The 22,727-nt window shown below is 35.2% G+C and overlaps 2 protein-coding genes across 4 annotated transcripts in view; one reads left to right on the forward strand and one right to left on the reverse strand.

Moving 5' to 3' along the window:
• The window catches only part of PAQR9 (progestin and adipoQ receptor family member 9), a 29,210-nt gene extending 15,132 nt beyond the window's left edge, over positions 1 to 14,078 (forward strand). Inside the window, exons 3-7 of one of the 2 annotated variants that reach the window (XR_014175610.1) lie at positions 783 to 816; positions 1,546 to 1,656; positions 5,971 to 6,022; positions 7,326 to 7,386; positions 13,429 to 14,078. The gene's annotated coding sequence lies outside the window, so the exon portion shown is untranslated. The remainder of the gene's footprint in view (positions 1 to 782; positions 817 to 1,545; positions 1,657 to 5,970; positions 6,023 to 7,325; positions 7,387 to 13,428) is intronic. The other variant, XR_014175611.1, reaches the window with a different exon arrangement.
• TRPC1 (transient receptor potential cation channel subfamily C member 1) overlaps positions 6,097 to 22,727 on the reverse strand; it is a 62,280-nt gene continuing 45,649 nt past the window's right edge. Inside the window, exons 13-14 of one of the 2 annotated variants that reach the window (XM_081955887.1) lie at positions 9,609 to 9,675; positions 6,097 to 6,548 (exon numbers count right to left, since the gene is read on the reverse strand). In XM_081955887.1, the coding sequence (XP_081812013.1) occupies positions 9,634 to 9,675 (42 nt within the window). In that variant the 3' untranslated portion in view covers positions 6,097 to 6,548; positions 9,609 to 9,633. The remainder of the gene's footprint in view (positions 6,549 to 9,608; positions 9,676 to 22,727) is intronic. The other variant, XM_081955888.1, reaches the window with a different exon arrangement.

Consider the following 22,727-nt stretch of genomic DNA (forward strand, 5'->3'; position numbering starts at 1 on the left):
AACAACTGCCATGGTTCCAAGAGGAGCCCCAGATTGCATACCAATTTCAAAATGGGGAAGTGCTAACCATTTAAGACCAACAATGTTATTTTGATTGCTATGATTACTCTTCAGTTTCATTAAAAATTACAGTTTGGAATTTTCCAGACGTTTGTAATGGTAGCACCCAAGCTTTTTATGGGTACATGCATCTTTGCGAGCCTATATTCTGCACCTCTGACTTATCTCTGTCTTGGGTTTTGTAACTCCTATGGACACATTGCTAGAATAGCAATAACTGTCAGTTGTTTGTCCAACTTTAGAGTGAAGAATTGCAGAACTACTGGCATGCCATTTGTTTGTGCTGACTGGGAATCGCAAGAGTTGCAATCTCAAAACATCTGTAGGATGCTTGGTTAAGGAAGGGGGAAGGGTTGTGGAAATGGCAAAGTCCATTATTCTCACAGAAGACAAAATAATTTTCCATTTTATTTGATATGACCTAATGTGCAGATTGTCTAGGAGACAATTTGACTGAAAGTCTACAATGTCATATTAATGTGGGTCTGATATAGTTTCCCGTCAATCTAATCTAGTTAAATGAAACTTTAATCCTTTTACCGGGTTTCATGTGGACTCACTTTAAAATTTAATGAGTTCTCTAAGCAGTACGTTTTGCATTAAAAGAACAGTAAGTTGTTTAGTGTTAATCAATAAAGTACATTTAGTCTATGGCATGGTATGAATTGCATTTCTCTAATATACACTAATAAGCCAATCATATATTGCTTGTTTTCTCCCAGTATTGCTTGGAAAGAAATAGGCGTGGATCCTGATGTAAGTATAGTATTTATGAAGGAAGGATAACTTCTCTGCAGCTTCCCCACCCCCTCTGAAGCTTCTTTAATTTAACTTTTTTAAATTAACATTTTCATATCAAATTCATTGATGTGCTAGTATGTCAGAATTGTGATCAAGTCCTCATTATTTATAGAGCTTAATTTGCACTTGGGGGGGGGGGGGCAAAGGCCTACTTAGAATTCCCATGCTACCTGAGCTGAGGAGATGGGCCACAGAGCAGATCTCTTATGTTGCAGTCTTCTCCTTTGAAGCACCTTCATTCTCAGCCTTTCATAAAGCCGTGAAAACCACACTTTCCACATGTATTTTATGTATTTCTATATTCTGAAGTACATGTATTATGTTTATTCTGTATTTTAACTCTTTTATATGCTGTTCATTGAGGCAGTTTGCACAGACTGAAATAAATAACTTTGTTTTGGAATCATTGTTAAGAATTATTGTGTATTTACTTATTGATTAAAATTATTAATATGTATTGATATCTCATTTTCAAAATTAAACTGAGATTCAAACCATTTTTTACACCATGGCTGATCCATGTGAAATGCAGTATTATATGTGTTTTATTCAAACAATACACATCTAGATTTTCCCATAAAAGTATTATTTGCCTATTTAAATTGATTGACTTTTTAAATAGACATACTTATCATATTGTTCAATTTCCATTTTGTTGTTGCTTCTAAACTACTATTACATTAGTCTGCCAAACACTTTTGCAGTGGAACTTTCCATCTTCCAAAGGGCCAGGACAATGACTGAGTTCAAATAAAGGACTGGACCAGAAAGTTATACGCATTAGCTGTTTACCGGGTAAGAAATGTAAAGCATTATTATATTTTCTTTCAAATTAAAAAAAAATGAAAAGTATAAAATTACATGGAATAGATAATTGAAATTGTTATATGCGTTCCTCATTATAGAAACTTGGTAAGAATATAAATAACAATATAGTAGCAATTAAGGCAGTAGAAACCACCAAATATCGCTAGGAAGGAAACAAAAATGTATTTGAAACCTTGTTCTGAGAGTTTCAATCCAAAATATAATCCAAAAGCAATGATGAACATGGCCTGGGGTAACAAGAAAAAACATAGCAAAACATAACAGACATAAAATGATGGCTGCTCTTTAGCTAAGAGAATTTAAGAAATATTAATACTACATAAAGATACATTCAAAGCAAGATGAGCACTGGAGCTCCATTGGACTTTAATGGAAGGTCTTGTTTTTAATTCCTACAACTGTTGGTTAAAACAGAAATAGGTAAACAGCAGTCCTACAGCTACAGATATTATTCAATGTTAGGTCAGAAAATCTGGGGAATTCAGTCAAGAAACAGAAACTTTCATGTGGAATTGCAGAAAATGCTTCACTTAGATTCAAAAACCAGGACTATAGCCAGGTAAATATGTTGGCAAGACTTGCATACAGAAAATTATGAACCAGGCATATTCTGTTGCATAGAGGTATGGTAAGTTAGAAGAAGCAAATGTCAATTAAGATTTATTGTCTGTAACAGGTACCCAACCCCGGGCAGGGCATGCACATGCAGCTCCACATGGCGTGTGCAGCAGTTGGGTGAGCACATGCGCGCAACTCCATTTATCCAAGCGATGGGCATGGAGGCCTGCAGCTTGCATAAATGGATCCCTGTGTGCACATGCTAACCCATCGCTTGCACAGAACCATGTCCTTGTTACTTAAATCACCACTGAACTGCACCTTTAAATTTAAAGTAATATTTTAAATTTTAATAAAATATGAATCATGACCATTTTACTAGTAGACCACACTACTCATGATACAGAATGTGAGAAGAAGCTTAACACTGAGTTATGAGGAAAATTATGAAACCAGAATGCAAATTATGCTGTAAAATGGGCAAACAGAGTTGTTCTAATACTTAGTCAAGAGCAAAGGCCAAACATTTATAGCTGCTGCTGCTAGTTCAGAAGCAAGAAGAAACAGCATGCTGTCCCATCATCTGCAGTCTTGATCGCTCAGTTGAACATTCTTTGTGCTGGTTGGGGAAATAAGATTACATTTCTCAGCTATATCTCTGGTCATAACATTCACCCAAAAGAGTTAGCAGTTAACTTTGAAAAAACCCACATATGTAGCAGCTGTACAGAAATTTCCCCATTCAAAAGATTCAACCAGAATCCCTACCTGTCAGAGGAGACCTGTCAACTCTTGTCCCTATTTGTCAGTCTTCCCCATTTGCTGCCTTTCTTGGCATTTTGGGACAGCAACTTCCAGTATATTAAAAGCTTTGCTGGCTGGGAGTAACATGTCTTAGAGGAACCAAGCTGGCTTGTCACTTGTATTATTATCTATTATTTTTGTTTGAAATGGAAATAAACAGATTTTTTTTTACTGTGAAATATGTGCATGTACACCAAGCTTTTTCTGTCGAAGTAAAGTCTTAAGTACAATAAACAGTAACAGAAAAAAGGATAAAAGCATGATTAAAATTCTTTATTTTTAAGGCCAACATTGGAAGAAGGGCTAGATCCCAGGTGGCAGGAGTGGGAAATCTTTGAAATAGACCACTAGGAGGCATACAAAAGCTTTTTGGTGGCACACATTTGTGGTCAAGCAATTCAGGTGTAGGCAGATTTCTCAAGATCATTGACTGTTTAGCATATGGTCAGAAGATGGAGCTCCTAAAAGCATCTGAACATCTTGTGTTCTTTTGTAAGGAGCTACATGGCTCAATGCACAAACCTAAAGGAGTGGAACTGATCCTTTTGTTGCTATTTTGGAATCCGGTAGATCAAAATCAAGAAGTGCAGTCCTAGCCACTTGCTTCAATGATAACATTGGATTTTCCCATGAACATGTAAGGGAGTAACATTACAGACATCTGGCAGAGCCATTAATGCCAGCCAGAATACTAGAATAACCATATATTAAAGCATTTGACAAAAAAGATAGGAATGTTGGTTAACTTGGTTGAAAAAAAGGAAGTAAAGCAGCAGCAGCAGCATTGGCTGCTGTACAATCAGCCACAGCAACCCTAGAACAACTGCAATCCACAGCAACTGCTAGAACTAATTGTTCCGATTCTTTTTCTAGATAAACATTACATGAAGACACACAATCCTCAGTAACCACAGGAGTATTTTTATACCCAGTAGGATTGTGCATACTTTGAAATAGATTCAGAAGTGCTTTAGCATTATGAGAGCACAGAATGCCTATTTTTCATTAACGCATGTGCGTATTTTTATTTAATTAGGTTTTTGACATTTTTATGGCTGCCTATATAATATAAGGTAATATTGAGTAATTCACAATAATATTAAATAATAAATAGAGCAACCCATCAAAGCACCACATTTCCCAACATTGAAACTCCCCATGTTCATAGATTTGCTGAGCTCCCGCCTATCTAGCCCAAGTCTGAATGAAGATCCCAGTTTTCACAGCCGTCAAAAGGCTAATAGGTCATGGATCCTCTGAATTGCAGCTATACCAAAGAGTCAAGGCAACAACAGGAAAGGTGCATCTCCAACGTCCCATTGAATGACTACATTTGAGGGGCTGAACCTGGAATGTGGTCACTCTAGGATGGGCAGATATCATCAAGAAGAGGCGGTCCCACAAAAACCTATGCCATTTAGGATTTTAAATCTAAATAACCAGCACTTTGAATTGCACTCAGAAAGCAAATGGAAACCACAGCATCTCATGCAGCAGCATTTGAACATGGGCAAAACGTGAAGCACCCAGAACTGCTAATGCTACTGCATGCTGGACCTGTGTAATTTATGGATGACTTTCAAGAGCAGCCCCATGTAGAGAGCATTGTAGTAATCCAACTGAGAGGTGATATGAGTGAGAGTGAACAACATTCCCAGTCCATGAAAGGGTATATTTGATGCACAGGCCAATCTTGTGCAAAAATCTCCCCAGCCATGGCTGCCACCTGCTCCTTAAGCAGAAGCTGCAAAACCAAGTGATCCCTTAAATTGCACACAATTTCTTTCTGTGGGAGTGTGTTCCTGCTGAGCAAAGGATAACAACTCACTGGATTCTGGGAGACCAAAAAAAAAATAATCTAATGTTTTCCCAGGTTGAGTTTAAGCCAGTTCTTCCCCATCTAGACCTTACATCTTTCATGCACTGGAGAGAGAGAGAGAGAGGCCTAATAGGTGGACCTCCTCCTGCACTGCCAACACTGATTGGAATCAGATCCAGAAGAAGAAGAATCACTGCAAAATATACTCTTAACCCCAAAGTTAACCTCAAAGTCCAGAATGTTACCCTGGTTGATTGTGTCAAAAGAGAGATCAAGGAGGACAGATCACCCCAAACTCAAGTCCTCTAAAGGTTATCCATAAGTGCAATCAATGCCATTCCTACTCCAAGGCTTTCAGGCTTGTACTTGTGCTCACAGTCGTGTAAGGTCCAAAGCACTCCTTCCAATTCATGTTGGAAGCATGCCCAGGCCTAATTGTAGGAATTCTGTTGAAGCCAGAATCTCTTGGTTAGAAGTGTCAATTATGAAAGCATCCAATTGACTATGTTAAGAGCAAGAAACATAGGGAAAATTGTCAATTAACTGATAGAGTAGGGGAAGCATTAGAATCACACTACATAAAAGCAGAATTATATTCACAAAGGTCAATTAGTTGTGTTAGAGCCTTAAACCAAACATAAGTGCCTAGCCATATTGCACTGAGTCAAGTTTTTGGGAAAGTGTGTTGAAATCATAGTGGTGAGTCTAACACTAATAGTTTACTCCCAAGGGGCTTCTTGTTTTATTTACCCAGTCAGTGGAAGACCTGGTGGGTTGGGGGTTTTGGAGGGCGGAAGGGCTAATCCAGTGTTTTGGGGTTACCGTGACACAAAGTACGCCTCACATTTTAGACTAAGCATCTTTTGTGAACTAAACCCATCTGGTTAATTTATCCTGTATTCTTGTTAACTCTGGGTAACAATGTTATGCAACTGTGTTTTTAATTTCCATTCCATTAAATTCACATATTAGCTTGTATATGTTATACATTATAACGTAATACAGGAGATAAAAGGTGCGATAAAAGCTATTTTAACTTGGAATGCCCTGTGTTTGGTTCTGGTACTAATGGAAACACCACTATTATTTCTTTGCCTCAGATATTTGCATGACTAGGAAGAAATCTGGACAGTACCGAGGTATTTATTTATAGTAGGTTGCTCATTTTTTAAAAAAATCACTAATTTTCACAGAATCTATTTCTAAATAATTAATATACTTAGGATTTCAGTGATAGTGGGAAAAGTAAATAAATTACAATTATGAACATGGATACCATTCTAAACTGAATCTGTGGACTTGGAATGAACACTGCAATAGAGCATTCTATATTTAAAATCCTAAAAATACAACATTAGAATTAATACAAAGGGTATCTCACACTGAACATGAACCCTTTGAAGCTTAGCTTGCTGTTGTGGGTGTTTGTGAGTCATCCCTTTATTTTGATTTTTTTTAACATTCTATTGTTTTTAATATAGTAGAAATGAAATGTTCTTTAATGGTATTGAACCCAATATTGAAGATGCTATGTAATAGATTGCTATGGGTGGCTCTCAGCAAATATTTACAACTAAAAGTGGCTCCTTCTTGGATCAGGCCATAGATCTATCTAGCCCAGCAGTTCTCAAAATGTGTTCTGGTAACTCCTGAGGATTCAGAAGCTCTTCCAATAGATCTGCAAAATCAAATAAATAAATATTTTTAAATCCCTCAGTTTTAATTTCTAATACAGTAAATATCAATAGATGCAACCCACATAAACCAAAGCAATTTGGGACATGTTTGATGACCTTTAAACTAGTTCAATATTTTGTATCCTACAATATTTAGGAAATAAATAAAAAAAATTGCTCCCTAGTAGTTGGTATTCTGATTTCATTCAGGAGACAGTATTTAGAATACTAATTCTGTGTTATCAGAATTAGTACCTACTGATAAAAAATTCTATATTCTCCAATAATTTGTCCGGCGCGGGGTGGGTCCCGGTCGGCACTACTGCCAGTTCGCTCATGCGTGTGTTTGATGTGCACTGTGCGTGCATGCGCAGAACTAAAAAAAAGAGATGGCAATGATGGCGACCGGGGAACCGGTTTGGGAGCATGGCAGACCTGGGTCACTGCTGGTTCCAGTGACCCTGGCCGCCAAACCACTACTGGTTCAGCTGAACCGGTCCGAACCGGTAGGAACCCGTCACTGGTCCAGCGTCCATTTAAACACATTTAACTGTAGCTATTTCCAGCCATTGTAAAAGCAAATGTAGGTAATTTTGCATGCTATGTCTCTTCAGTTGCCAACCTTTATAATTATATTGCTCCATTCTATTTTATTTTTTGTTTATCACAATCATTTATGTCACAGTTACTTTTCCAAGGAAGAGGAAAAAGCAACAGTGAAGCAGTTGTGCAGTTCCTTTTTCTAAAGTCACAGCATATTACTTTATTTCTTATTCTAGGGGAAGCCCATCCCCCCCCCATAGATTGATTGGGAAACACAACAAACATTACAGCATCTAGGTAGGTTTTTAGAAATAGTGTATTTGGCAAATAATTATCCATAGTATTTTTAACTTGTCTTTCTTCTTCTGTCTTGTAAACAGAGAGCAATTTAGTGGAAATACTATAGCACACGCACTCTTTTCTTACTAGGTATCATTTTACTCCATCCCTTCTAATGTTTAAGACATTACACTCATGGCTCTTGAAACTAAATACCCAATAGCTTCCTTCATCAGCTTTTTCCATATACATTCAGCTTGTCTAAGCAGAGAATGTTAAAGTGTCCTTGAAATTCTAGCCCTAGTTTTTAAAGCAAATGAATTTTGTCAACCTGTTGCTATAAAGGTACTCAATTTACAACCATTTTAACAACCATTCAAATACAATGGCATTGAAAAAAAATGACAAAAAGGCCAATCCCTGCACTTAGAACCACTGCAGGGGCCCTGTGAACAAAATTTGGGTGCTTGGCAACCTGCATGTATTTACAATGGTTGCAGCATCCTGGAATAATGTGATCGCAATTTTCCCAAGGAGTTTCTGACAAATAAGGTATATTTCCTTAATGATTTTGCAAAAAAAAAAAAAAAAAGTTAGGCACGGTTGACTTAACTGTATCACTTAATGACAAATGTTCCAATTCTAATAATAATGCAATCAATAGAAAATATTTATTATTTTTGTGTTTCCTGAACCTGTAACTTATGTATAAAATAGCATGTGATTCCATAGAGCTACCAAAAAATATCTCCTGAGTTTTAGAGGAGTTTGGAAGTTGCAATCTGAGAATTTGCTTCTGTCCAAACACAGTATGGAATCTGATGCAATGTTATGTTTTTATTAGAGAATTGAATATTTTTTCATAAAGTGGTTCTTCTGTGTGGAATTGACCCTACATATCATCAAAATTATGAAGATATGACTAGTTTTTCCAACCAAGAGAAGATTGGATGGGAGCTGCTGCAGTGTCCAGTGCTTAAGGAATGTACCAGACCTTCAAACATAAATTTCTGTAATGAGACTGAATAAACCCAGCATTTCTGTACTGTGGGAATTCCCTGCACACATGTAAAGGGTAAATCATCCAGTCATCCTAGAAGAATTATATCCACATAGATATTCCAGTGAAAGTCATCATTCAGGGTCCAGAACTCATGCTCGATCACATTCTAGAATCAGAAAGAAATCTAGATATAGAAAATGCCAACTCAAGTGTGTTGCTTCTTTTTAAAATAGTTGTTATTCAGTTATTTATCTGCAATGATCAGATTAATTGCTTTAGAAGAATAGATAATAGGATATAATTTCTGTTTTACAAAACAAGGAAAGGTTATTTCCATGGGCAGAAGAAAATAGTGGCTCGACCTAGCTGATGCAAGCATCTGAATTATTGGTGGAATTCACAGATGTACAGCATGTATCAATAATGTTTGGTAGAAAGGAATCACAGTATTACACGATAAAAGGATTGGAAGGACCCATAGAGTTGATTAATCCATGATTAGTATCCCCAGTTCAGTTAGGAATCCATTAATATATCATCTGCGGTATATGGCTATCCAGACTCTGCTTAAGCACTTCAAGTAAAGCAAAGCTTCTAAAACAGTAGATGCCACCGTTGTGAGATTTCTCCTGATGTCCAATTGAAATTAATTTCTTTTAACTGGGGATTAGTTCAGGCAATCTTTAAAAGTCAAGGTTGATTCAAAGTCATATAAACATAGTTTCTTTGACCTTTAACATGCCTTTTGGATTGTAGTGGTTAATGAATTGCTATAGGAAGCTAAGAAAGCCATTTTTGTCTTCATTTCTCCCAAAACATTGTTAAGAAAAATAGCATATAAGCATGTTTTGGTTTCTTATTAACCCCATATGCTTTCAATGGCAAGTGACACACTTTTAAAAAGTGCTCGTTAAATTTCTCACTGACTAAAATTAAATATAGGACAATGAAAAAGTAACATTAACAAATGGAACCATAAATATTAAGGAGAATGGGTTTTTGAATGCTTATGATTTCTACTGTTAAGAGAATTTTCTGAAAAGTAAAACTAAGGATGAAGTGTTTTAAAAGATCTCCCTTCATTCCATTGATACTTTTAGAAAAGCTTTAAAATATAGCTGTCCTTCATCTTTTCCCCCTTGTGAGCCAATTGTTTTGCTTCCTGTATTTAATCTTACTTTGATTATTGTTGTGATCTTTGTAAGAGTTTATTATTATGCATCCTTATGTTACTCACTTTTTTTTACTGTTAACATTTATGATTATTTATTCATTGCTTGACAATTGTAGACTGGGAGTATGCACTGTAAAGATATAATAAATAAATAAAGGAAAGTGAGATTGATTATGTACCATTAAGCTCGTATCAAGATTTAGCAACAAGATGGATAGATTTTCTCTATGATATTCTGTCCCTAAGATGGTTTTTCAAAACTTCCAACAGTGCATTCATCACCATTGCAACTAAGTTCATCCACCTTGTTGGTGGTCATGCTCTTTTCTTCCATCTTTCCTAGTGTCTTTGAGGGTAACGGTTAGTTCTCGAAGTTTGTGGGTTGCTTTCCTAATATTTCATTATTAAGACTAGGTAACATCTTCAGTGGAGTTTCGGGACTTTTCTAGAGGGAGCGGGTAATTTGAGCCTAGTTATTTATGTATCAAGTGAGAACTTGGTATTGATTGTATTGTACTGATCATCTATTTATTTGTTTTCTTGGCTTTCTGTAGTATTCTTAAATATCTTCTTCAACACTGAAGTTCAGAAGTATCAATACTCTTCCTAGGTCATTTTTTTCAAAATCTAACATTCACTTCCATAGAGTCTTGCAGGAAATTCCATTGCTTGCACTGTTCTGATCTTTGTAGGTATCAGGGCAACAGAATATCTTTTCCAAGGCCTTCATGGGTCCATACAAAGTACTGATCTGTGTTGTGCTTCTTCACTGTTTAAACCCTTTGTTGCTGAAGATTAACTCTAAATGACAGAAGCTATCTCCAACTTTTGTAACTTCATTGTCAATTTTTAAGTGTATCCAGTAGTAGTTTACTATTGCCTTCTCCCACACAATATTAATTGATGCCTTTGCCATTGTCACCAAAGTGATAGTTGGCCTCCACCAACTTCCTATATTGTTGCTATCTGATACAGTTGTCTGCTTGCTTTATCTGAATGAATATGCCTAGAGTGCCCCGGTTGGGAATATATACTCTTGACATACACTCCTGATGTTCTTTGCATATCACTTCCATGCACAACCACCTACCAGAATAAGGCAGCACAAAAGGACTTAGGAGGAAATTAATGAGGGTTAACCGCAAATAAAATACTTAAGAACGTGCTTCAGAAAGTGGGAGGATATAAACCACAACTTAGACTAGATAGAAAAAGCTAGGAAGGAGATGGCTGCCTTAGAATATGCATTCCATATGGACATTAACATGGAGTTGAGTATGTTCCTAAGCTTTCACAAATACTCTGGGAATGGTTCCAGGTCAATGTATCCTCTGTGAAAGCCAGTACTGAGAAAGGTGCTAGCCAAGAAATACAAGGCAATACATTTCCTCAGTAATTCTTCACCTACTCTGGCCTTGAAGTTTATAAAGTTATGATAACTACTATCTGGTTGTCACACTAGAATAGCAGCTTTTTATTTTGAATGAATGTCTCATAGCTGAAGATGAATTCTTAAGTGATTCTTGTGCAAGGCCCTTTGACCAGTGGTTTAAACACCAGTGGCTCTGAAAATAAAACACTAGTCCCCCAGGTATATCTCTTCTTTTTTTATCTTTACTGAACAAACGTTTTCAAGCAACTAACTTGAATCCATGATGCAAAGGCAAAAAAGACAGAAAAGCTAGGTGAAATAGCTGACCTAACATTCCTAATACAAAAAACAGAAAGGTAGGTGTTGGTACCAAAAAATAATGATAATTTAACACTTTAAAGAGATTGAAGTTGGATATCAGAGAAACTACTGTAATTTATTACTTTTTTGTTGCTATAGCCAATCTTTATTGAAAGATTCCCTATTGCTGTAAAAACCTTTTAATAAAGTTGGAATTATATCAACATTTTCTTTTGACTCAGACCATAATGTATGTTATTAAAGAAGTTAAAGGAGAAGTAACCATTTTCAAAACTATGTATTTACTCTTCCAAACTTGAAGTATATTTTACGGGACAAAATACAATCTTTTATTCTAGGAAAACGTTTTGTGTGAAAAAAATATTGATTTATAAAATTACTTGGCTCATAATAGTTTGAACCCATTAGACCCATTTAGAAGGGTCTTCCATAATGAATGAAGACATGTGGCTTAACTGTACAACTTAATAATAATTCTCAAATTGGATATGTTCCAGCCTCCTTCTTTCTGAGGTCTAAATAAAATCTTTACATGATGACAGAATCCAGCTGTACATCCAAGAATGTGAGCTGTTTGGTTGGATATTTGCCATTATTGCATTAAACAAAATGATATCCTCATTATGGGTTTGGCTTGGGAACTTATTATTACTTACTGTAGCACCTTTTAAAGAAGTTTATTTCAATTCCTCATGAGTATATTAATGCCAAAGATTTTGTTCTTTTTAGGCAGGAGGAGACTGCAGCAATAAAAACAACAAAACTATTTGTCAGATATATCTAAAGTAGGCTAAGATTTAAAAGCTATATTATTACCTTTATTTCCAAAATGGCAAAGAATATACTGGAACATTTTTCTGGTTTTGTTCTTTTTAAAAAAGTTTTTAGCTTCTGAATTGCATTAACAATGCAAATAAAGACCACTTTCTATGTAAGGATTCATTTCTCTTTTATTATTTTTAAAATTATGCTGCTGGAACAAAGTATTCATTTAAGCTTATATTGTAAAACATATAATACCTCCTTCTGCTTCTATTGAAAACAACCAGAAATGAGCAAGGTCTGATATAACCTGAAAAGTTTTTTTTTTAAATCCAAAACCATGTTGAAGAGACATCACACATAATACATAATTTAAACTGTTCTCCTCCCCACGTAATATGGGGGACATATTGGTTAGTTGGTTGATTGGTTGGTTGTTTGAAAAAATATTTTTTATTATGATTATTTAGATAATTTGATAAACTCATCCATATTGCTTTACAAAAGCTTACAAAAGCTTCTGGCCGTTTCATCTGTTATTTCCATCCTGATATTATTTCATATTAGAAATATTTAGCCATTTCTTGATTGGCAGAAAATTTGAACATAGATGGAACAACTTCTTGAAAAAATACATATACTGGTAGGCATAACAATATTCTAAAAAATTCTATTACGTTTACTTAGATAAAAGGTGAGCTCCTTTTAGTAATATATAGGTTCCTAGTTTTATCTTCACAACTTTGTAAATTACATAAAAGAAGGGTTTTTGCTATAGTTTGAATATAATGCTATCATGAGAAAACGTAATTTGATAATGTATGATAATAAGCAGAATGAATGGTTCCTACATTATGCTAAGCAAAAGTAAGTCCTAGTTATTATTTACAGAGTTATTAAACAGGTTTATATGCCCACTCATACACAAGTGACTCTGGGTGGCTTACAACATTAAGATCCTTAACATACAAATCATAAAACCGCACCCTCCTTGTAGTCTGTTTCACATCTATACTGAGTTATATTGACTAATCTTAATTGATTGGGTTCATTTCATATGTTAAGTTAAACCAACAATTTTTTTGACTTAGCATATGTAAATGTTTGTGTTCTGTATATGTAAGATATAAACTGGCCATCCAGTGGTCAGCTTTGAGCTATTAAACTGATCATTGATTTTCTGCCTTCCTGTGTCTAGGCTTAAGCTGTAACTTTTTCCAATACTGTACAGGTAGTCCTTGTTTAACAGCTGCCCTGTTTAGTGACCTTTTAAAATTATTACTGAGTATCTTTAGCATATTGATGACACTTTATCCTATAGCACATGATGATTGTCCTAATGCCCTTAAAAGTATAATTACCAAGCTTCTTAAGCACAGATTATGAAACTGTGTACAGATAAATTTGTTTCCAAACCTTATTTTTCAGAAACAGATCAGAAGTCTACCATGTTTAAGAGTATCAAAAATACTCCATATTCTGGAGAAAGAGAAATTACGTGAGGATGTGCTCCAGCATGAGCCCGAAATCTTGGAAGAGTAAACCTTTGGTCCCGGTGACTGACTCAGATTGGATCCTGCAACATTATCCTGGAACACGTATATTTGCCTTCATTTGCGAGTATAAAAAATTATGAGATGCCCTATGCAAATGTGAAGCCATTAATTATCTCTACTGGAAGACTCAATCTAAGATGGGAATGGTGGCAGCCAACAATTACAAGCATTCACATTTTGAGGTCTTAAAGAATTTACAATCCCACATAACATGCTGGGCATCAATAGACAGTGGTCAAAAGCAATATACAAAGTACAAAGACCATGAAGACATTTATTTTTGAAATGACATGTGGATTTTTCACAGTACACTTTAAAAAACTAGCATGGATTGATTTTGGCAAGCTGTTTGTGCATCTCACACACATAGTGCTTACATATACACATCCACATAAAAAAGTGGTGAGGGAAAATATTTTAAGACTGTTTTCAGCGGGAGTTGACAACCCAAGTTGGCAAAGCAAGAAATTGCAGCATACAAGAATGTGCGTTTGTAATCTTTGGGGGTGGGGTCATTTTACATTCAGTTGAAATTTCAAACCTGGCTTCCAAAACTGTGTACAAAAGAAAATTTGAGAAGGATGTAAACTCGTTTTTAAACATTTCAGTTCTTATAACAACCAGATGGAATGGAAATAGTTCTGGTATCATTATAGAATCACTGTTACTAGGTGATCATTAAGAGAGACAATGCCAGCTATCTCCCAATACCTCTGCTGCAACTTGATTAAACTGATTTGAGACATGGGCATGTTTTGGGATATCATGTGAATGTTGGTATAGGTTTATTCAGAAAACCATGGTTAAAGAAATTGTTATACGCATAGTTTTTTTCTTTTCGAAAGAAATGTCAAAGTTAATAATGTACTCATCAACTTAAGTAAGACTTGTACTTACTAATTAACTTTTTTTAATACTTGAATTGTTCCTATTTCTAGTTTTTGTTTTATACTTAATTCTGCAGCTGATATTATTGCATAGTATGGATCTTTGTACATTACCTCGTGGGAAACGAGGGAAATAATTCCCTCACCACTGTCAAACCATTCACTAAGGCTGCATTACTATTAAGTCTTCCTATCACCCATCTCCTCCCACTTATGACTGCAGGACTGTAACTTTGTTGCTTGTATCCTTACGATTTATATTGATATTGATTGTTTCCTGATTGCTTATTTCTACCCTATGACTATCATTAAGTGCTGTACCTTTTGATTTTTGACAAATGCATCTTGTCTTTTTATTTACACTGAGAGCTTATGCACCAAAGACAAATTCCTTGTGTGTCCAATCACACTTGGCCAATAAAGAATTCTATTCTATCTTAGTTTTGTTTTTAAATTAGAATTTGATTATGTCTTTATCTGATCATCTAAAGGATGTAATAATAGGATGGTGGAAATTGTACTTTCAGTTAAAAAAAATTAAATAACAAATTTAGCAATTTAATTCTAAACTAATTTTGATTTGTTTAACTAGATGAACAGTCAGAGGTCATTGGAGGTTCATTCACTTTATATGAAAAGAGTTTCAAGTTCAATCCATGGACTGTGGAAGACACCTGCCTTGAAATCAAGAGAATTGCTATCCGTTAGTAGTAAATTTTAAAAATGGACCAATTATTAAGTTAATGTAAGACTGTTTATTGGGTTCCTGTGCAGTTAAAATGAACATCGGTGAATAGAACAGGGAGGATAGTTATAGTATTTTGGGGGGGGGTTCAGTTGCATATTTGTTATTTTGTTGCTTTTTTGCAGTATTATGGCTCATATTGCATTTTGCAATACTATAAGAGCTTCCCTAGTGAAATCAGGCAGAATCTCGTATAAACTTGGCCCTTGATCCAGAATGTGAATTATTAAATGTTGTGACTAATCAAAGTAAAAAAAATTGAAAATTCTTGTGTTAGAATGGAGCAATTCATTCATCCATCTTTAAGCGTTTCTTAAGAAAAACAAACCTGTTCTCTGTCCTGGGATAAAACATATCCTATTGTTATGCCAGCGAAATGGGTAATATGTTTAGGAAGAGGCAGGGGAGGAGTATAAACAAGCACAAGACTTACGAGAAGTGACCAGGGTCTCTAGAAACTCCAGAGTTGAGCTCCACAGTTGAGCTCTGTCAAGTATGTTTATGCACCATCCAGATGTAAAAGAAATCAGTGACCTCAGTATGATGAGACTACATTCTGCATAACAACCTGTGTCGGTACATTTTGCCTGCTGCAATTACACTATGCCAATCCACAATCCTTCCAGCATCCCAAACTCTTATGCTATACCAGAAACATTGCTGTAGGAGCATAGGAAAATGGGAAATTATATCATATGGAGCCTATGTATATCTCTCAGGATGAGATGCCTCAAAAGAGCAAAAGTGTTCCAGTTACAAAAACTGGTTCAATGACCATGGGATTACTGTGCTTGATTGGCTTCCATTTTTCTTTCATACTCTGAATCCTTGGTTTCCAAATGAGATGCAAAAGTTGCTCTTCAAATGAGATGCAAGTTGCATTACTTGCATCTCATTTGGAAGAGCAAATTTCAGAGATGCAAGTTGCATTACTGAAATAAAGGAACTTTTGCACGATATTCTAATTTTTCGAGTTTCACCTGTATATTAAAGAGATGTTGAGGTGGAAAAGGCCTAATACGAATCTACATCTATCATCCTTTTAGGAACTGTAAAAGAAGAAACATCCGCTGGAGGAATTTTCTTAAATCACCACTTCTTTCTGTAAATTGAGAGAACATTTCTATTCTGATAGAACAGTGAAGATGCCTCGATAGATAATCTAAAACTGTATGTGATGCTGAGAAATGATGCTGACAAAAATCACATGATATGAGATAATATAAATATTTCAGATTTTGTGTGTTATATGCAACTTAACCTGTGTAGATTGAAACCAGGATTTGAGGTTTTGGCTGCTGTCATGAAACCACCAATTATGGTTTATTTAAACCACCATAAAATGTCTGCCTAAAGTTAGATGTCAAGCCGAGAGGAAGAGAGAAATGCTATTGCCAAGGGGTTCAGTTCCTGTCTATTGCTGTAGTTGGTTAAGTAATTATTTTGCTCTCTCTTGTTTGCAGTGCAGAGCAGTACTAAGGATTTTGAGACCTTTAGCTTTAGAACTTTAAAGCTAATTATTAAAAATGCTACTTAAGGTATTTTATTTTGCATCCGACAGAACTTAAATAATTTTCTTTGATTTCCCATTCTTGTATTGTGCTGTGATAAAGATTTACAATATGTACTTTCAGTGTAAGTATTTTATCCACAAATATTACTGTTGCCAATTCCACTTATGTCATCAGTGTATCTGGAATGTATTTATTAGGGAATTGGTGTATCTAGTCTTCCAAAATGTAATGGGATTTTGGCCAAATTTGTATTCTTCAGTCAGCAGTTTTTCATCATAGAATTTTGACTTCAATCTCATGATAAATATAAAGTATCTGTTTATTTACTAGACCGGAATTAAGTTTACATTCTCCAACTTTTGATTCTATGCCATCTTATGATTTGTACTTGTTATGTGCTGCAGAGCCAAGTAGTTAGGCACAATGCTTTCTTTAACTTAATAAGCTTGAAAAAGAAATTGGCTGGTTTTGTATTTATTATTCCCATCCTTTATTGGAAAAAAACCATCTTGTTTTCCATTTGTTTTACCCCCTATCATTCTCATTTAGTTATAGAGAAATATTTTTCCTCTTGAATAAAAGAAATAGCTTCAGGATTAAACCCCATTCCTTTTTTTTTAAAAAAAAAGCCCTTTTGATCTTAAACAGTATATCTTTTTAATATGAAAAAAGTGGGAGAAAGAGATACCTTGTCACTGTGTCAGTGGCTGATTCCTACCGGTAGTGGTTTGGCAGCCTGTTCCCTGGAACTGGCAGCGACCCAGGCCTGCCATCTTGTTTTTCAGTTCTGCGTATGCACAGAACAATTTTAACTGTGCTGCGCATGTGCACAAGCGCGTGCACACAAAGCGCACACATGAGTGAACCGGCAGTAGTGCCAGCCAGAACCCACTCCTGCACTATATGTTATTCATTTAGTGCAGAATGAGCTAAATGGGGATTTTTGGATGGGAATAAAAGTTACATCTAATGAATCTTTGTGATTAATACTGATTTGTCACCTGAAAGCATGAGTAGTCCCTGAAATATGACAGATCCGTTGATGACCATTCAAAGTGATGACAGGTCCCCCCAAAACTGCATATGTTCCTGTTTCAAAATTACCACAACTGCAGTGCTCCCACAGTTATTTGCTCTTATGACCGACCACAGGAACACTGCAGTGCTGCCCAGTTCTCTGCCCTAATTCTATCCTCACAGCATTTTGTCATGCTTAGGCCTGCTCCCCATGCCTCCTGGAAGCAGCCGCCATTTGCAGCAGTCCAACAACAACTTGTGGAAATGGCAACTGTTCTCGGAGCTTTCTGTCCCAACAAAGAGAGAAGCAAACTGAAATTGAGGAGAAACTTCCTAACATGGAGAACAATTAACCAATGGAACAGCTTGCCTTCAGACATTATGGGTGCTTCATCACTGGAGGTTTTTAAGAAAAGACTGGACAGTCACTTGTCTGAAATGGTATAGGATCTCATTGAGTTCAACAGTACGCTAATAAACAGCATAAGATCACTAAGTATTGAAACTCAGATAACACCTATATTTGGTCAGACTTTAGCAAATATTAGAAAGTTAGAGGTACAAACAGCTCTTTGTGTTATTGAATTATTGATGAATTTAGGAATTTAAGCATCAATATAAAATTTAAATGGGCAACCCTATTAAAACAAATCCTATAAAAACGATGCAAACACATTCCAAGGGAAAGCTACATTAACCCAAAACAATGCAGTCAAATCACAATTGCCTTCTAATATGAAAGTACTAATCAGCAAAAAGAAAAAGAATGAAAAGGATGAACAGATGCAATGAAGTAGTAAACATGGTGAATTAATACCACATACATTGAAAGAAAGTAAGCTCTTTGTAGTCATGTCTTTAATTAGTTATCTCAGCAGGTGTTTTCAAGGATGGAAGCTATTCATAACAGTATTATTGTGAATTTCCTATTGTTCATTTAGCAAGCATAGTCAAGGGAATTTAATAATAGAATAATAATCCAAGTTTTAAAAAAGCTGTTATAAATGTTTAGGAAGGAAGTAGAAACAGTTTACAATGGGGTACTGGAAAAAGTAACAGTAATATTCCCAAGAGAAAATATGATCTGAAAATTAAATACAAAGCTGTTGTATGTAACCCTATGGTATAGCAGCTGTTATAGTGTATCATACTCATATGATAAAGTAGTGTTAATACTGAATAATACATATAGTGACTGCTAAAAATTGGAATCTGGTAAAGCATTTAGATCATGTGTCAAACTCATGGCATCACATTGCCATCATGTGACATTTCACAATGTTTTTCCCCCTTCGCAGAGCTGCGGCGGGCATGACACATCTGGCCCATGAGCCACCAGTTTGACACCCTTGATCTAGATCACGGGTAGCAAAATTCAATTGTGTTGTGAATGTATTGTGATGCATCATGACATTTTTTGCCTTTGCGAAGCTGGAGTGGGTGTGGCCTGTGCATGATGCATCTGACTGGTGGGCCACCAATTTGACAGGCGTGATCTAGATGTTTAAGAAAGAAAAACCAGTTGCCTCTTGAAAAAGCACCTCCGGGATGGTTAAGCATCTAATATATCCAAATCATATTGCTAACTGCAGAACCAAGGTCTACATCGGTTTCTCAGGGATGAAAACTTAAAAGCCATCATAGGATTAAGTCAATATATATTACATATCATTTTCTGCAAGACCTAAACAATTATATACTGTTCCAGTTTCTCCTAAGGCATTAACATTCTCATCTTCAACTGTCCCTAAGGTTGTTCCTTCTTCAAAAATATTCCGTTGTTCCCACACATGCTGGCTGATTGGTTTCACAAAAGAAAGAGGTATTTGAACAAAAATTCAATTTCATTTGCTTACATATGGAATAAATTATCACTCTTAGCAATACAAAATCTAAAGAATATGGAAGGCCTGCTGTGTCTGTTGATTTCTTCCTATCCAGTGTGAATTCAATGAAAATGTTATTTTGAAGTAACTAAAATAGTAGGTGGTTTTTTAAAAAAAAAACAATTTAAACAGTTTTATCTACACACACAAAACATGGAAGGGGAAAACAAGTGATCATTCATCCATTGTGAGATTGCAACATAAATTCTACCCTTTGTATATTTGTATGTGATGCTACAACAAAACTATAAAAAGGTAGAACATGTGTTGTAACACGCAACATCTGTTTTGCCATTTTTCTCATCATCATGGTCAGGACCAGATAAACTATAAGTAGACTATATATTTAATATTAAAATCAAAATTACTGCTTGTCCTGATAATTATCATTATATATAACTATATATAGTATGTTTAGACAGCCTCATATTTGGTCTGTGCAATCTGTATAGCAAAAGCATTATCCGGGATATCAAATTAAGACTTGTACAAACATTTGTATGATCAGAAGAAATTCAAGATGAGCCTCTATGGAGTTATATTTTATGGATGATAAGCCACATTCATAAGTCTATTGGGGTCTGAAAGTGTATAGAGAATGTATACCAGTAACACATCAGTACGTCAGACAATTGTGTAAAATACATCCTAGATTTATTTGTTTTGCCAGTGTAAAATAGCTGTTTATAAACATTGTAAGAAAATGCAATAGCATTTATTTTCACATGTTAAGTTTCCACAATATTAAAATAAAATTGGTAAGATTAAAAGGCTAAAATTTAAAATACTTACTTGTGTAATAAAAATGAACAAATGACTTTCCACAAAAAGAAAAAAGGATAACCTTAACATCAAAATTTAAAACACCAGTGTATAAAAAAACCTGAATGTTGAAACATATTGTTGAAATTAGGGAAACATTAGTGTTGAAACATACAGTATGGTTAAAAGATAGCATTTTACAATAGTTTTGTAATGAAAATATGAAGATCTGTCAAAGCAAATAATTAATGCTATGTAAGAGCCTACTGATAGGGTTGTTTTTTTAAGCCATTGCGTTTGCCATTTTGCCATTGCAAAAATGTGGAGAAGTCCTAGATGGCGGTAAAGGGAGTTTTATGTTTTTATTTCCATTTAGTGATTTTATTTTATTTTACTTCTATATTCCAGACCATGTAGTCCTAAAATAAAGAAATTTTCCCAGACTTAGTATTGTTTGGATTTAGTTAGCTTCAGGATTCCGAGATCAGACAGTATTTAACACCTGACTTGTGAATCTGGAGGTAGTATTAGCACGTATGGCTACTGGCAAAAAAACCCAACATTTTTGTTGGGAGTACAAATCAAGCCAATCATGACTCATACCAAATACCTCCTTTGATCTTAGTATAAACTTATAGATATGGAGAAAATGTCAGTGTAGATTATATAATTCTTGATACTATTTATGCATGTGTATGTCCTAATATTTGTGAAACTACATTTTGGTGATTGTTTTCCATTATTTTCTTGAATCAATTAAAAACATCAATGACAACAATATATAATTGATTTTGAGTTGCCTTCTCCCAGATTTCCCCTCCCCCCCAATTTTCCTACATCTAGATTTCTTGGTGACTCACATGTAAGGGCTAACCAGATCTGACCGTCTTAGCTTTTTTAAGGTCAGAGAAAGTCTGCCAGATACTGCCACCTGCTGTTAGCTGTTCTCAACAATGATTGTCAAATTTGGTCCGATCATGTCACCACCCAGAACTTGATTGATGTCTTCACCAATCAAAAATCAAAACAAAAGGACATTCATATATTCACAGCCACTGTTATTATATTTATTATTTACACTAAGATTTAAGGATTAAAGGTCCTTTGATTTACCACACATTCCATCTAAATGTTTCTATGTCCTACTGTGTTAAGCATCCCAGCTATTGACAATCATTTCTTGAAGTCATAAACTCCGTGTCCATACAATTAAACTAAGACTTTGAGAGAAGAATGTCTTTTCCAACTCTTTCATGCACTACCAGAAACTCAAACAATAGGAATAATTTGGATGGACAAATCTTCATATTAAGTGTACAAACTTATCCCAAGGAGAGTGAATTTTACTGGAAAGATGAACAAGCAAATGTCTGATATGAACATACATACTATATATATATATATATGGCTAGTAATTACTTTAAACAAAACCTGGAAGCCAGAAATGTAAGGAGATTAAACAAGAGGAAATAAAAGAATCTCAAAGACACCAATCAATTTTCCAGGTGTTCAAAGCAGATCAAATACAGTGTTTATGCAGGCTAGTGCAGGCAAAACACTAATTTAGGAAGCAGAAAACAAAATTAAATGTTTTGCATAATATCGGAGACTGCCACTTTGTTAATCCTTATTTTGGCTTCATATTTATAAACAGTTGCTTTAGTAGCTATGGGGCAAATATAGTTAAGCCTCGATTTTGTCTTTATGAACTTGTAATAAAAAGTGGCTTGCTGTTTGTAATTAAAGTTATGAATTGGTCTATTTTGTACAATGTTTGCACTTAACGGTGGTTGATCAAAACATCAACAAGAGCTCCTATTAATCCAACTGAAATTTACAAAAATGTATAAAGCAAACTTTTCTGTAAGATGGATATTACGTTACATGAAAACATTAACCAAATGTAGGAAATAGGAGGCATACTAACAAGCCCAAATGTGTGCCATGGTATAATTTCAAAAGTACATTTAACATAATTAAGAATTTACGTCATAACTGTGAAATCATATGTAGGAGAAATCAATATTGATGAATACTGCATGTCACAAGTTTACATTTGGTTCCCCAAATGTGGTTTGGTTCCCCAAATGTGTTTTGGGCTTTTGATTGCTCCTGTTTGATCCTCCAAGCACAACAATTATTATTGTACTTGCAAAGAACTTAATGTCATATGAAGTTGCATCTAATCCTTCTCACAAACACCTAGACTAGGTGAAGACAACTTTGCATGTGGTGAACACCCAGCCATATGGGTCTGTGCCATCATTCCAAGCCAAAAAATTGGATGAGTAAGCATGTCAAGAGCCAACCACAAGCAAGCAAATTCTGTGAATAAAGTCATGACACCACCTAGGAATGAA

Source organism: Natrix helvetica, assembly GCF_964273705.1.
Source record: "Natrix helvetica genome assembly, chromosome: 5".
Classification (NCBI taxonomy): Eukaryota; Metazoa; Chordata; class Lepidosauria; order Squamata; family Natricidae; genus Natrix; species Natrix helvetica.